Source organism: Gallinula chloropus, assembly GCF_964237585.1.
Source record: "Gallinula chloropus genome assembly, chromosome: 19".
Taxonomy (NCBI): Eukaryota; Metazoa; Chordata; class Aves; order Gruiformes; family Rallidae; genus Gallinula; species Gallinula chloropus.
In genome coordinates, this window is record NC_140104.1 from 11,071,446 (window position 1) to 11,084,089 (window position 12,644).

General features: G+C 49.1%; 1 protein-coding gene across 1 annotated transcript in view; it reads left to right on the forward strand.

Annotated features, from left to right (window-relative positions):
- The window catches only part of PHF12 (PHD finger protein 12), a 32,783-nt gene that overhangs the window by 14,404 nt on the left and 5,735 nt on the right, over positions 1-12,644 (forward strand). The window contains exons 3-11 of the mRNA XM_084273028.1: positions 541-613; positions 2,279-2,666; positions 3,225-3,345; positions 4,465-4,597; positions 5,298-5,462; positions 6,083-6,244; positions 7,346-8,162; positions 10,427-10,549; positions 11,994-12,137. Of these exons, the coding sequence (XP_084129154.1) occupies positions 541-613; positions 2,279-2,666; positions 3,225-3,345; positions 4,465-4,597; positions 5,298-5,462; positions 6,083-6,244; positions 7,346-8,162; positions 10,427-10,549; positions 11,994-12,137 (2,126 nt within the window). The remainder of the gene's footprint in view (positions 1-540; positions 614-2,278; positions 2,667-3,224; positions 3,346-4,464; positions 4,598-5,297; positions 5,463-6,082; positions 6,245-7,345; positions 8,163-10,426; positions 10,550-11,993; positions 12,138-12,644) is intronic.

Genomic DNA, 12,644 nt, shown 5'->3' on the forward strand with positions numbered 1-12,644 from the left:
TGTATATGGTGACACTTTGAAGAGTATTTGGGTTGCCTTAAGATAGAAAGTGGTTTCCACCACGAAGTGGGTGTGCCCTGGGATGGAGCACACGGTGCAGCAGTGGGCCGGCTTGGTGGCAGCTTGTTCAGTTGGAGCCACACTGCGTATTCAGGGGATGGAAGTGCCTGGGTACGTGCTGCGTGGGGATACAGGCAGTCTCATGTGGAGCCATCAAGTTATTTAAGGAGGTGTTGGTGCTTGGGAAGGGGGTGTGTGTGTGTATGTGTTGTGTGTGAGCGAATCTTCCATTTCTCTTCACTGTTTGACTCTGAGGCTTTCTGAAACCGTGGAGATGCGATGGGTGTCGTGGAAGGCTGGTGGGTCAGACCTGTCTTCCTAAGTGGATGAATGGGGGGAGCGAAATTGGGGCACGTCACTGTGAAGAAAAGGAAGTGCCTGGGAGCAGGACCTGCAGAGTTGCCCCGACTCAGGCTGCCTGTCCCAGGGAAGGGGTGGTCAGACCTAACTGTAAAGCACTGCTTTGTGTTTCTCTTGTAGCAACCCTCCACTCAGCGAGGAAATGCTGCCTCCGGGGGAGTGGATGTGTCACCGCTGCACTGTACGCCGCAAGGTAAAGCCTCTTGTAACAGCCGTGATCCCTGCCCTTCCCACTGTCCCTTTGAAACAGGAATCCTGTGGTTTATACCTTCCTCTCCCCTTAATGTGTGTGTGTGTGTATACCACCAGAGTCGCTCTTTGTGCTCACGGTTGAAGAGCTTTGTTAGGAACAGACTTAAAGGAAACTACAGGGTCTCAGTGAGACCCTCTTGGTATTTTGAACCTTGCTGTTAGGCACCAAAACTGAGGTGCCTGGTGCATTCTTGTCAAGCTGTGCCTTTTAAACTGCCTTCCTTCCCCCACCTTCTGGAAAGGAGGGAGAGCTACGGCACAGAGGGGATGGGAACAGCTCCCATGCTCGAGGAGGTGAGCTGAGCTGTCAATGCAGCTTTGACATCAGGGCTGTGATTCCGCTTCAAGTGCGGGGTGTTTTTTCTTTCAGAAGTGTGACTTCACAGCGGTTGCGCATCAGCAGAGCCTGAAATCACAGAGTTATGATTTCCTGGGCTGTTGAACAGGATGGGGAGGAGGTGATTGGGCAAGATTGTGGCTTGTCTTTTTTTTTTTTTCCTCCTCTCGATGCTCTTTCTCCAGGAAGCCATCTTGCACAATGTAAACATCTTACTGCTGTCGCTACGTAAGGCTGCGTAGCAGAGGGTTTAGAAACTGCACCAAACTCTCTAGCAACTGTTCCCTTGAAGTGACACCCAAAACAGATTGGAAGAAAACTGTGTACTCAGCCTTTTGTTCCTGAAGCGATTGCCTTGTTATGTTTCCAGGGGACTGTTCAACCATCTGCCAACAGTAAAACTGAAGGTCGCAAGTTTAAAAAAAAAAAAATAATAAAAGAGAAAAGGGAAGAATAAGGGGAAAAAAAAACCCCAACTATTCAGAATTGCCTGATAACACTTTGCTCCTTTTACAGACCATTTTAGTGATAGATTGGTTTGTCCGTACTGGAGATGCTGTCAGGTGCTGGAGCAGTGCACAGTTGCCTGGGCTAGGCCATGTGCTGTCCCCTCCTGCCTGCTGCAGAACCCATCTCAGGGTGATGGCAGTGTCTTTCCCTCTGCTGCAGCGATGCCTGCCCACTTTGTTCCAGATTGCTGTTGTCAGGAGATAGCAGAGTGTTGTTCCTATATTGTGCTTGTATTCTCAAGCTGCCTTTCTCCCAGAACCACAGAACGTTAGGAGTTGGAAGGGACCTCGAAAGATGTAGTCCAGCCTCCCTCTTTTAGAGCAGGATCACCTAGACTTCTCCTCTCATAACAGGTTGGGATGCACTGCCAGGGTTCAGAGCTGTATCAGCAAGGAATGTTCTGCAGTGGATTTTCTCAGTGTTGGTTGGCAGAATAAAGAGTTGTGGGATTTGTCAGGTATTTCAGACAAGATGCTGTGAAACGTTGTCCTGATCTGGACTTTCATACAGCTACCCTGAAAGGAAAGAGAGAGAGATGCTACTTTTCTTCACCATGCTTGGTTCCCCTCAGTGGTTTTGTCATCTCTCTGTTAGTTGCAATGAAATTGGTTTTGCTTGGTCAAAGCTTTTGTGGGAGAAGTTGCAGTAAGTGGCTCAAGCCTCTCCAGATGCTGATATGTCTTGGGTTGCATGTTTGTCAAGGTGTGATGTGCTTTGTTTGTGGCCTCCATGATAAGCTTGCCTATTCATGTCGTGCAGAAGCGAGAACAGAAGAAAGAGCTGGGGCAGGTAAATGGATTGGTGGACAAATCTGGGAAAAGGACCACCTCCCCCACCAGTGACGCAGACCTGTTGGACAGGTCTAGCAGCAGCATCAGGGCTAATGCGCATGCCAGGATCTTGGAAAGGAGAGCAAGCCGGCCTGGCACTCCCACATCCAATGCCAGCACCGAGACCCCCAACTCAGAGCAGAATGATGTCGATGAGGACATAATTGACGTGGATGATGACTCTGCCATTGCAGAAATGGACTGTGGGCAGCCCCAGCTGAAGCGACCCTTTGAGCTTCTTATTGCTGCTGCCATGGAAAGGAACCCAACGCAGTTCCAGTTGCCGAATGAACTGACCTGCACCACAGCACTTCCAGGTGAGGGATGGCTTGCCTGGTGCTGACGGGATCTGCGCTTGCATCCTGCTGCCATCTTGCCTCTTTTTCCCTCTTGAGTCCTTGGTAGTTGTGGCTCCAGTGATGCTCACTGGTGAGAGCAGAGGGGACAAGAATAGCCTTGGTCTTCCTCCAGCTGTCCAAGACTGGGTGGCCTTTCAGTTGGGAGCTGTGAGGACACTGCCACAGGCTTACCCCTCCATCAGTGCTTGCAGTAGGTGCTTGCTGTTTGTCCCCTTAGTCCAGACCATCTACCTGAAGAAAAAACCCTCAATTTGTCATTAACACTTGAGTTTGGTTTGTGATATGGTAATTACTGACAAAGCAGTGACTTAATGCATAGGATGTCACTGAAAGGAAGTATAAAATAAGCCTGCCTTTAAAGACTGGCACTTAAGGCTTGAAGTGGGCAATAAGGGTCCCTTAAGCATCTCTCTTTGCCTCTTCTGATTGCTTCTGCTTGGGATTATTAGGTGGGTCTACCAGAAAGCAGATCCCCACTGTGCAGGTAACCCAAAACTTTTTAAAATTTACTTTCAGGTACTAGTAAGAGAAGGAGAAAGGAAGAAACCACAGGAAAGAATGTCAAGAAAGCACAACACGAGTTAGATCACAATGGTTTGGTTCCTTTGCCGGTGAAAGTCTGCTTCACATGCAACAGGTACTTGACTGTTTCAGGGAAGCTGTTTGGTGTAGCTGCACCCTTTGCAGGAGCAAAGTTCTTACTGGAAAAAAAAGCAGATGACCTGTTCCCTTTCCTATTCTCCTTTGTTATTTGCTTACAATCCTCTAAACAAATGGGGGAATAATCATCTTTGCTAAATAACAAATGTTTAACCATAGCAAGCATAGGTGTGGCTTCTGCAGCCTTGCCTGGCTGGTAAAGGGTTTTAAAATGTAGCCTGAAGAGAATGAGCAGTCTTGTCATCAGGGGTTTTCTACTAAGAAGACTTCTAAAGTGATGGTGGTTTAGAAAACATAGATAGTTATTTATGGTTCATGAAGGAAATACGTGAGAAGGTGAAGTTAGGAAATAGAAATCTACAGAGAGAGGTACAGAAGCCCTGGGTAAAGAGGAATATTGTGCTGGAATAGTAAATCTGCAACCCAGTACAAAGTGTACTGCTGGGGTTTATAGCTGCATGCAAAATGCACAGATCCATCCCAATTCAAAAGGTCAATGGAAGGAAAAAGGTGATTTTTGGGAAGCCGGTCAGAGTGAGTTTCTGGAAGCAGGCTGGAGGCTCGGGTGGGCTTTTGTGGGGAATAGCTGAGGACTTTGTTGTGGGGTGAAGGCTGCTTTAAAGCCTGGGGAATCGGATGAGGTAGCTTTCTGGAGTTTGAGACTCGTTCAGAGAAGATCTTGTTGAAGTAAACGCCCCAACTTCATGCAAGATTCGTCTGGGGAGAATTGTAATAACCTAAGCCTGAGATTTCCTCTTGATCTCTCAGTTTTGCTCTAAACAAAGCCACTGGGAACTAAAGCACAAGGTCAGCTTGAGAAGTTGCTTATGAGAATCTGACAGATGCTTACAGCTTTGTAGCAAGGGCATCTCCTCCTGCCAGAGGACCTCTTTCGCACCAAAAAACCCTCACGTGCCTGGGCAAGTCCTTGTGCCTTGAGCGTGTCGTGCAGAAGGTTTACAAATCAGAAGCCTAATTTGAGGGGCAAGCAGAGGAAATTGTTGGGGAAGGACAAGCTGAAGTGGTTGGGCTGGCTTGTCCTGCGTGATGAGTCTCTGTTCTGTTTGGGGAATAAGATGTGCCGCTCTCTTTGCAGGAGTTGCAGAGTGGCGCCTCTCATTCAGTGTGATTATTGCCCACTCCTGTTCCACATGGATTGTCTGGAGCCACCACTTACTGCCATGCCTCTGGGTAGATGGATGTGCCCAAATCACATAGAACACGTGGTGGTAAGCAGGACTATGATTGCAGTATGGTAACCGGATGCTGGAGTGGAACCTGGCAGGTCCATTAAAGGACAAAGTACAACAAATGTAAAACAGCTTCTGAGCTCTTATTGCTCCCCGTAACGCTTGTAAAGCTCCTGCTGCAAGCAACGCGCTCGCCAAAGGAATATGATGCTGCTATCTGCAATAAAATGTAAAGATGGGGGAACTCCTTCCTGTAACTGAAGCTGACAGCTCTGATTGTGGCTCACTGACAGCTTGTCTGGTTTTCAGACTGGACTCCTTAGATCTAGATGAGCTTCCAGAACTGTGACACAAAGCAGCACAGTGCTCCGAAATAGGAGAAGTAATTCTTTGCATGCTTAACCCAAAAGCTTTCATTCCAAGAGGGAGTTTTCAGTTGTGGAAAAGCAGTGTACTTGAGCCTAAATACTCAGGAAACAGGGGGCTGAAACAAAGGGCTTGTGCCCAGACAAACTGCTGCTGAGAGCATTGATGCTGCTTAGTAGGCCTCTAAATGCTTTTGTATTCATCTCCAGCAATGTGCCCTTTAACAGAAACGGTTAGTGCTGCAGGAAACAAGTAGTCTAAAGCTGAGCTGGTGCTGTACTGCCAGTGCTGCGAGGCGTTATGAAAGTCTTAGTTGTACATTAAGAGTGACCCCGCAGATCCCTAACTCCTGTGGCATTATCTGATCACCCAGCTGAACCAGAAGAACTTGACCCTGAGTAATCGGTGCCGAGTATTTGACCGGTTCCAGGACACCATATCTCAGCATGTTGTCAAAGTGGATTTCTTAAACCGAATCCATAAGAAACATCCTCCAAATCGCAGAGTTCTTCAATCAGTGAAGAGAAAAGGTCTGAAGGTACGTGTGAACAAGTCGTTGTCGGTGAAAACCCTGGGGTACTTACTCTGCTTTGGAAGGGAAACGAGCACGCCCTGTAGGAATAGCTGCTTGGGGAGGGAGGAAGAGGGTGGGGTCTCCGTCAATGTGTTGCTGAGAGGTCTGGAAGTCACTTTTCATTATATGTACAATTTAATAAGCTCTTTTTTCCACCAACTGTAAGGCTCAGCTATTACAAATAGGCCTTCAAATCTAGTGTAAGTATAGAAAATCCAACACGCAGCCTCCTGGAGGTTGGGGCTGCTGCACTTTCTGTCTCAAACCCCAAGGAGCTGCCGGAATGCCTGAAAAATGCCATGCAGGTTTCCCTTCCTGCTTCCCCTTTTTTTGTGTGACTTCTTTTATGCCGTGGCCACCACGTGGTGCTGAAGTCATGCCTGACCTCAGGGAATGAAACCTACTTAATTTCAGTGCGGCTGCATTAATTTAAAGTACTCAGTCCTTGAAACTTCCAGTGTCTGCAGGGTTCCTTCGGGTCAGAAAGCAGCAAACACAAAACGTAGGGCAGGTTAGGCTGTGGTTTAACTAGTCAGTCTTGAGTAATTGTTCTCACATGTGATCTTTTTGTCTCTACAATGTAGGTTCCTGATGCTATAAAGTCCCAATACCGGCTTCCACCCCCGTTACTTGCGCCTGCAGCAATTAGAGATGGCGAGCTGATCTGTAACGGGATCCCTGAGGAACCCTTGCAGAAGCACCTTCTGAACACTGAGCACTTAGCCAGCCAGACAGAACAACAGGAGGTAAATGAAGTCAAATGCTTGGACTCTGCGTCTGCAGTTGCTTTGGTACAAAGATACTCTTCCATTTCAGTCATGATCAGAGCAGTTGTCTAGGAAACCAGTCTCCAAATCATGTCTAGAGGTGATAGCTTGTCTTGTCTCTGACACCCTTGCCCGTTAAAACTTCATTTTGGCTTTCCAGGTGAAATGTAAAACTCCTCATTTGACACTTGAGGGAAGTGGTGAAATAGTCTTCTGGCCTTAAGAGGGGAGTCGAGGGCTTTCTGTCTCGATGTCATTTCTATTTCCCAGCTGAGGGGAAATACTTTCCACTTTGATTATGTAAGGCTGCTCCTTGACACGTTTATTTGTATATTAACGTCACATTCCTGGGCTGCTTTTTATTGCTGGTAGAATTGGGCTTTTAAATCAAGGTCAGATGAGCTTTTAGATGGTGTATGAAACTTCTTGCTGCATTCCACAGCGCAAAGGCGTGTTGCTCTGCAGTCTGTGGCGTGGTCAATTCCTCTTAGCTCAGGCAAGGTTCCTCTCTCTGGCAGTACCCCTTTACCACAGAGCTGAAAACCCCTAATAAATCCTTGGGTCTTCCTCTGCCTCATGTAAGGGGAAGGTGCTCTGCACCCAGCTTTGGCAGGCGACTGACTCCCTGTCACATGGGGTAGATAGATCAGTGTTTCTTCCCTTCCCTTTCCTTTCCTCTCAACAGAGTACGTTGGAGGATTGTGTTTTGGATAGAAGCCCCTGTTAGTCAAAGATGTGTTTGTAACTAGCTGAAGAGTTGCAACACTTAACAAGTGAAGAGAGAGAAGAGTTTTGGGGTGAGGAAGTGTGTCTGCTGCTTTCTTCCGCCTCCAATCTCAACTCCTCTCTCTGCAGTCCCCAGCACGGAGATAAGCAGCACCTAATTTAGTTGCACTTTTATACCCCTGGACAAAGTTTTCTCCTGATTCTACTTGAGCATCAGAGCAGATGCTGTAGTTCCAGGCTGTATCAGAGCAGTCAGCTGATCTTCTTGGAGCTGGGTGAATGATGCAGTTGAGGTTGGGAGCTCTGTCTGTCTGCCTGTGGAGCTAACCTGTGCTTTTTTTTTCTCCCTTCCAGTGGCTCTGTAGTGTTGTTGCGCTCCAGTGCAGCATATTGAAACATTTATCTGCTAAGCAGATGACTTCGCTTTGGGACTCTGAACAAACAGAGAAGGCTGATATTAAGCCTGTTATTGTGGCGGACGGCTCACTCACCAACCCTTACCAGGCAGCTGACAAGGCACTCACACCTTCCCTCTATTCCATGTCATCCTGCACCTCAGGGATTACCACCCAGAATTCCTTGAGCTCCTCGCAACCCCAGCAGACTTTGCCACAGGAAGATGTCAACTGCAGCTCTTGTATAGATAAATCCAAGAAGGTCTCTTCTTGCGGGACTTCGAATGGGCCGACAGCCTCTGACATTAAAGTGAACGGTCCTCATATCTATGGCGTTCCCTCCGAACCCTCAGCACAGTTGACTGATTCCCAGAGGCTGGTCGGATCTGGTAACACAATACCTGTTCTGTCTCATCGGCAGACGTGGCCTCGGCCCCTCACGCCCCCAGCGACTTGTGGACTTCTGAATCACACCATTAGCACCATCGTCAAAACGGAGAACGTAGCAGGACCCGTTTCTTGTGCACAAAGGGGTTCTGTGCCGGTCACGAGTATGCCTACATCCATATCGAGCTCCTATGCCAGCTTGGAGACCACCAGCACTTTGCAAAGAAAGAATGTGCAGACACAGATAGGGCCGCCGCTGACCACAGACCTGCGATCTGTGGGCTCCCCTCTGACCGCCACGAGAGCTCTCACCCCTCCGCAGGCTGCGGGAGATGGGATCTCTGCTGTTGGGTCCACAAACAGATTCTGTTCACCAGCACCACTTTCAGGTACGTGCTACAGAGCTCAGCTTGGCCCTGGGGCTGAGGAAGCGTTCTGGCTAAATGTTATTCTGAACCTGGAGCAGTGTGCCCCCATTGAAGTGGGGGCTGGGTCTTCTGTGGAGAGCTGGGGGGCGTTTCTCAAGTATCCTCTGCCTTTGGTCCCTTCATGGGATCCTCAGGATGTGTTTTTTGCCGGCTGCGTGTGCCTGAGAGGGGAGCGCTGTGCTGACAAGCAGGATGGCAGAGCAGTTTAGCTCTGGGAAGCAGCAGCACCTTAGAATCAGCTGTTCCAGCCACCTGCCACTCCGGGGCTGTCTTAAAGCTACCGGTTTGTTTTAAAGCACCAGTGTGATTGCAAGGTCATCCTTTGCACAAGAGCAGCTGCCTGGCATCTGTAGTCCCGTGATCTCCACAGCCAGGGACTGTTCTGGTTGTGGTTCCTCGCACAGGCCCTTGGAGAAGGGTGAATGTGGGAAGCTGTAGCCTGTTCCGTGTCTGCCATCCCATTCCTGGCCCACTGTGCCGCCTGTCCCGAGCGGTACCCACCCACCTCACTGATAGTGTGTGTGCCCATTCTTCTGTATCAAAACACCCAGTCAGAACTGCTGATAGCTCAAAGTCCAGCTTACTGTCTGCAACTCAAAATTTCCCAGGAGTAACCTTTCCCTTAAAGCATCCTCCTCCCTCCTCACCCCAAGCTCAACGCTCACGCTCTTAAACCCTTGGTGCAGGTTGGGTTTGACCCAGTCTGTGAAGAGAGGTGACAGAGTGGGGCCGTCACGTCTCGTGCCGGTCCCAGCAGCGCGCTGCTGCGTGCGACGCGTACCGGCGGCTCAGATCTGGGGGTTGGGAGGCAATATCTTTTTATTGTTCGTTATAAATTCCGTAACGAGCGGCGTCTGAGCTTTACATCGTGTCTGGTCCCCAGAGCACTTGACCTCCTTGCTTATTGCTGAGCAAATTTGGTTAGTCTGAGGCTGCTGGGGTGACCGTGCCCTGCTTAGAACCGTGAGACTGGGCGAGGTTTTGGTAAGAGGAAATGAGACCGTACCATAGGAAACCTGTTGCTTGTGGTTTGAAGAGCGTTGCAACCCCTGTGTAATTCTGCAGTTACTTAAGACATTAAATAATTGCTCCACAAAAAGTGGATGAAAACATCCTTTTGGCACGGTGTCTCTGGGGAAGGATGTAAATATTTAGATTTTTCCTTCTAACATGATGCAGATAGATTTATAAAAAACCTTAAATTATGGTGTGCAAATTTGTTGCTGACTCTGAAAATACAAATCATGTGTGACCCCTTTTTTTTTTTTCTTTAATTGCCATAAGTTTCAGGTTTTGAGTAGTTCAAAGCAAAACAACTTGAGAAAATCTGGTCTCAACAAGGCATTAAAAGGGTTCTAGTCCCTGAAGGGAGCAGATAAACAGGAGGGGAATCAACAGGACAAGGGGAATGGAGTGAAGCTGAAGGGAGGGAAGGGTTAGATTAGATATTAGGGGGAAGTTCTTTACAGAGAGAGCACTGAGGGGCTGGAACAGGCTGCACAATCCCTGGAGGTCTTCAGGGCCAGGTTGGATGGGGCCTGGGCAACCTTGTGTAGCTCCAGGCCTGGAGGTTGGTGGCACTGCCTGTGGCAGGGGGGTTGGAGGTCTGTGATCCTTGGGGTCTGTTCCACCTTAGACCAGTCTGTGATTTGCCATTGCCTTTTCCAGCTGCATAGTCACTGCCAGAGCAGGAGGGGTTATTTTGTAAAGAGTAAGATCTGCTCACGACTGTCACGTTCTCACTGGCAAGTGAAGCACACCCCAGGCTCGGTAATCGTGCAGAAACAAAACCAGGGCAGTTACACTACTTCTGCACATTCAGACCTAGACAAGCTATTTGGCCAATGTCTCCAGGTTTAGTAAGCTCTTGGAGCTCCTGGGGACTTGGTGCTCATCTTTCCAGTCTCTGTAGGACATCAGAGTCTGTCATTGCTGCTGCTTCCGACCGGGAGTAGGAGCTTTAAACGTGTAGGCCCAGGATTCCTCTGACAACGGGAGGTGAGTGGCCAAAGCTGGCAGTTAGGCTCTGTGTTGGAGGCACACACTGGTCCTTTTGTGAGCAGAAGAAAGCGAGCTGCCTGGAATCCAGGCCTTTCCCAAAGCATGGCTGTGAGCAAAATTAGTCATTCCGAGCAGCGGGGAAAGCAGAGCGCAGCCCCAGGGCCGGGTAGGTGTCTGGTGAACATCACAGTGACATATCTTCTCTGCACCCTCTCTCCCTATAGATGGTAAGGTCAGTCCCAGCACCTTATCCATAGGAAGCGCTTTAACTGTACCCTCATCACTCACTTCAAACTCTGCAGCTATGTTGGACCTCACCAGTTCCCTGAAAGCGTTTGTGGATGGCGGTGAGTATTCAGCTCCTTACCGGTCTCTGCTCACCCCATGTGCTGGCGGCTTCCTCAGCACGCTGGGTTCCCTGCTTGTGGAGAGATAAAGAAGGGTTGCAGTCAGGTGAGGGCAGGGCTGGGTATACATTACCTTAAATACATCACATGCTCCTCTACTTGGAGTTGTTGCCAAGGCAGCAAGGCCAGGGAAGTGGTTCAGCCTGAAGCAGTTCTGGGGAAGGATGGGGATCACAGAGCTATTACTCAGGCTGCTTTCCAGGTGGAACTCACATGCAGAAACCTGCAGCCCTGCCCTGTCGTGGTGCCAGCCGCGATCCAGAGCCCTTCCCGACGGGAAGCAAGTCCAGCAGCAATAGATCTTGCAGTCGAGCAGCCACCCGAGCGCTGTTGCTCTGATGGATCTGTTCACTCTGCGATTTATTCCTGCTTCTGTCAGTCTTCTAGACTGGCCCGTGGTTTATTTTCCTTCTGTTGTACTTGGCAAGCAATGCCAAACAGAGGAGTGACTCCAGGAGGAGGAGATTGCCCAACAACAACCATGGGTAGCGTAGTGAGGCTGTTGCCAGAGACTTCTTGGATACCTGAAGAACAGCCTTTCTGGCATGTCACCCTCTTTTTTTGGGTGAACCCCCCCCAACTGCTCAGCCTGCCCATTGTGCCGCTCTGCTCTTGGGAATGGTTGTTACAGCTCAGCTTCTTCTGCTTGCTGTTGTAATTGTCACCAGTGTGGAGAAAGCTCTTGGAAGAAGAGGTTGGCCAGCCTGCTTGTTGCTGGAAAGCAGACCTCTGTAGGGCTTTACAAACATAAACACTTCACAGCTATCAGCAAGGGATCTGCTTTAAGGCTTTGGGAATAATATTGCCTGAACAGCCCTGTTTGGTTTAATCAACCCTTTTACCAAAGCACATGGCTCAAGAACGAGCCTGTGTAGCTGCTGCAGAGGTGGTTCCAGCTTTCCTCCACAACGTAGGCTTGAGCTCCCCAACTAAATAATGGGGCCTCACAAGAAGGACCCAACCTGCTCCCCGATGGGGCGCGACGTCCGTCTCCACAGACCTCTCAATCCTGAGCCAAAACAGCCGATTTTCCACCTTACCCCTCCTTGCTGCCCAGTTTACCCCTCCTTGCTGCCCAGTTTACCCCTCCTTGCTGCCCAGTTTACCCCTCCTTGCTGCCCAGCTTACCCCTCCTTGCTGCCCAGCTTGCCCCTCCTTGCTGCCCCAAACATCCACTTGCTGGCCGAATTGTGGCTCTGGCCATTGCTGGTGCACCTTGCACGCTGCTAGTGGGACGTGATGTGAAGTATTAGACCACCTATGCTTAACATTCTCAGTGTTGCAAAGTCTTTGCTGTTGAAGCAAATGACAGGTTTTAAAGTGGGACCCTTAAACCCACCTTTTCCATGAATAACTTACTGATTGCTTTTTTGTTTATTAACAGAGATTGAGATAAATATGCTGGATGAGCAGCTGATCAAGTTTCTGGCCTTGCAGAGAATACATCAGCTCTTTCCTTCCAAAGCTCAGTCTCTAGCGAGCAGTGTCAGTTCCCATCAGCAATCTCCTGTGGGAAACCACATTGAAGGTAAGAGCAGCCCTAGAATAGCAGGTTGATGTTGAGCCATAGCTTTTTTTGGTGCTCCTTTGCCTGTTTGTTGGAGATCTCCCTCTTCTTCTGGTATCTGTCTGATGCTGCCTTTCAGGTTTCTTTCCTCTCACCCCTTGCTCTGGATATCCACCAGCCAGAAACTCCTTCAGGTCCCTCTACTTCATTATTTTCTGGTTATGCTGATGCACTTCAGTAAATTCTGGGGTTGTTTCTGCTGGAAATCTTTAGCCAAGTTGTGTGTTACTCCTCACACCATTAAGGAGAGATGGGAAAGTTCAGCTGCTTTTGTTTTTCCCCCCCTCACCTTTGAGATGGGCAAGAGAAGTAACGTGAATTCCTGCTCTCTCTTTCTGGAGAAGCTGTTTGTGAGAAGAGTGTGTGAATGGGAGGAACTGGGGGGGCAGGATACATGTATGATGTTGTCCTTGCCTGGTTCAGGATGGTGTTGTCAAGCTGAAACACTAAATGCAGGTGATGCAAATA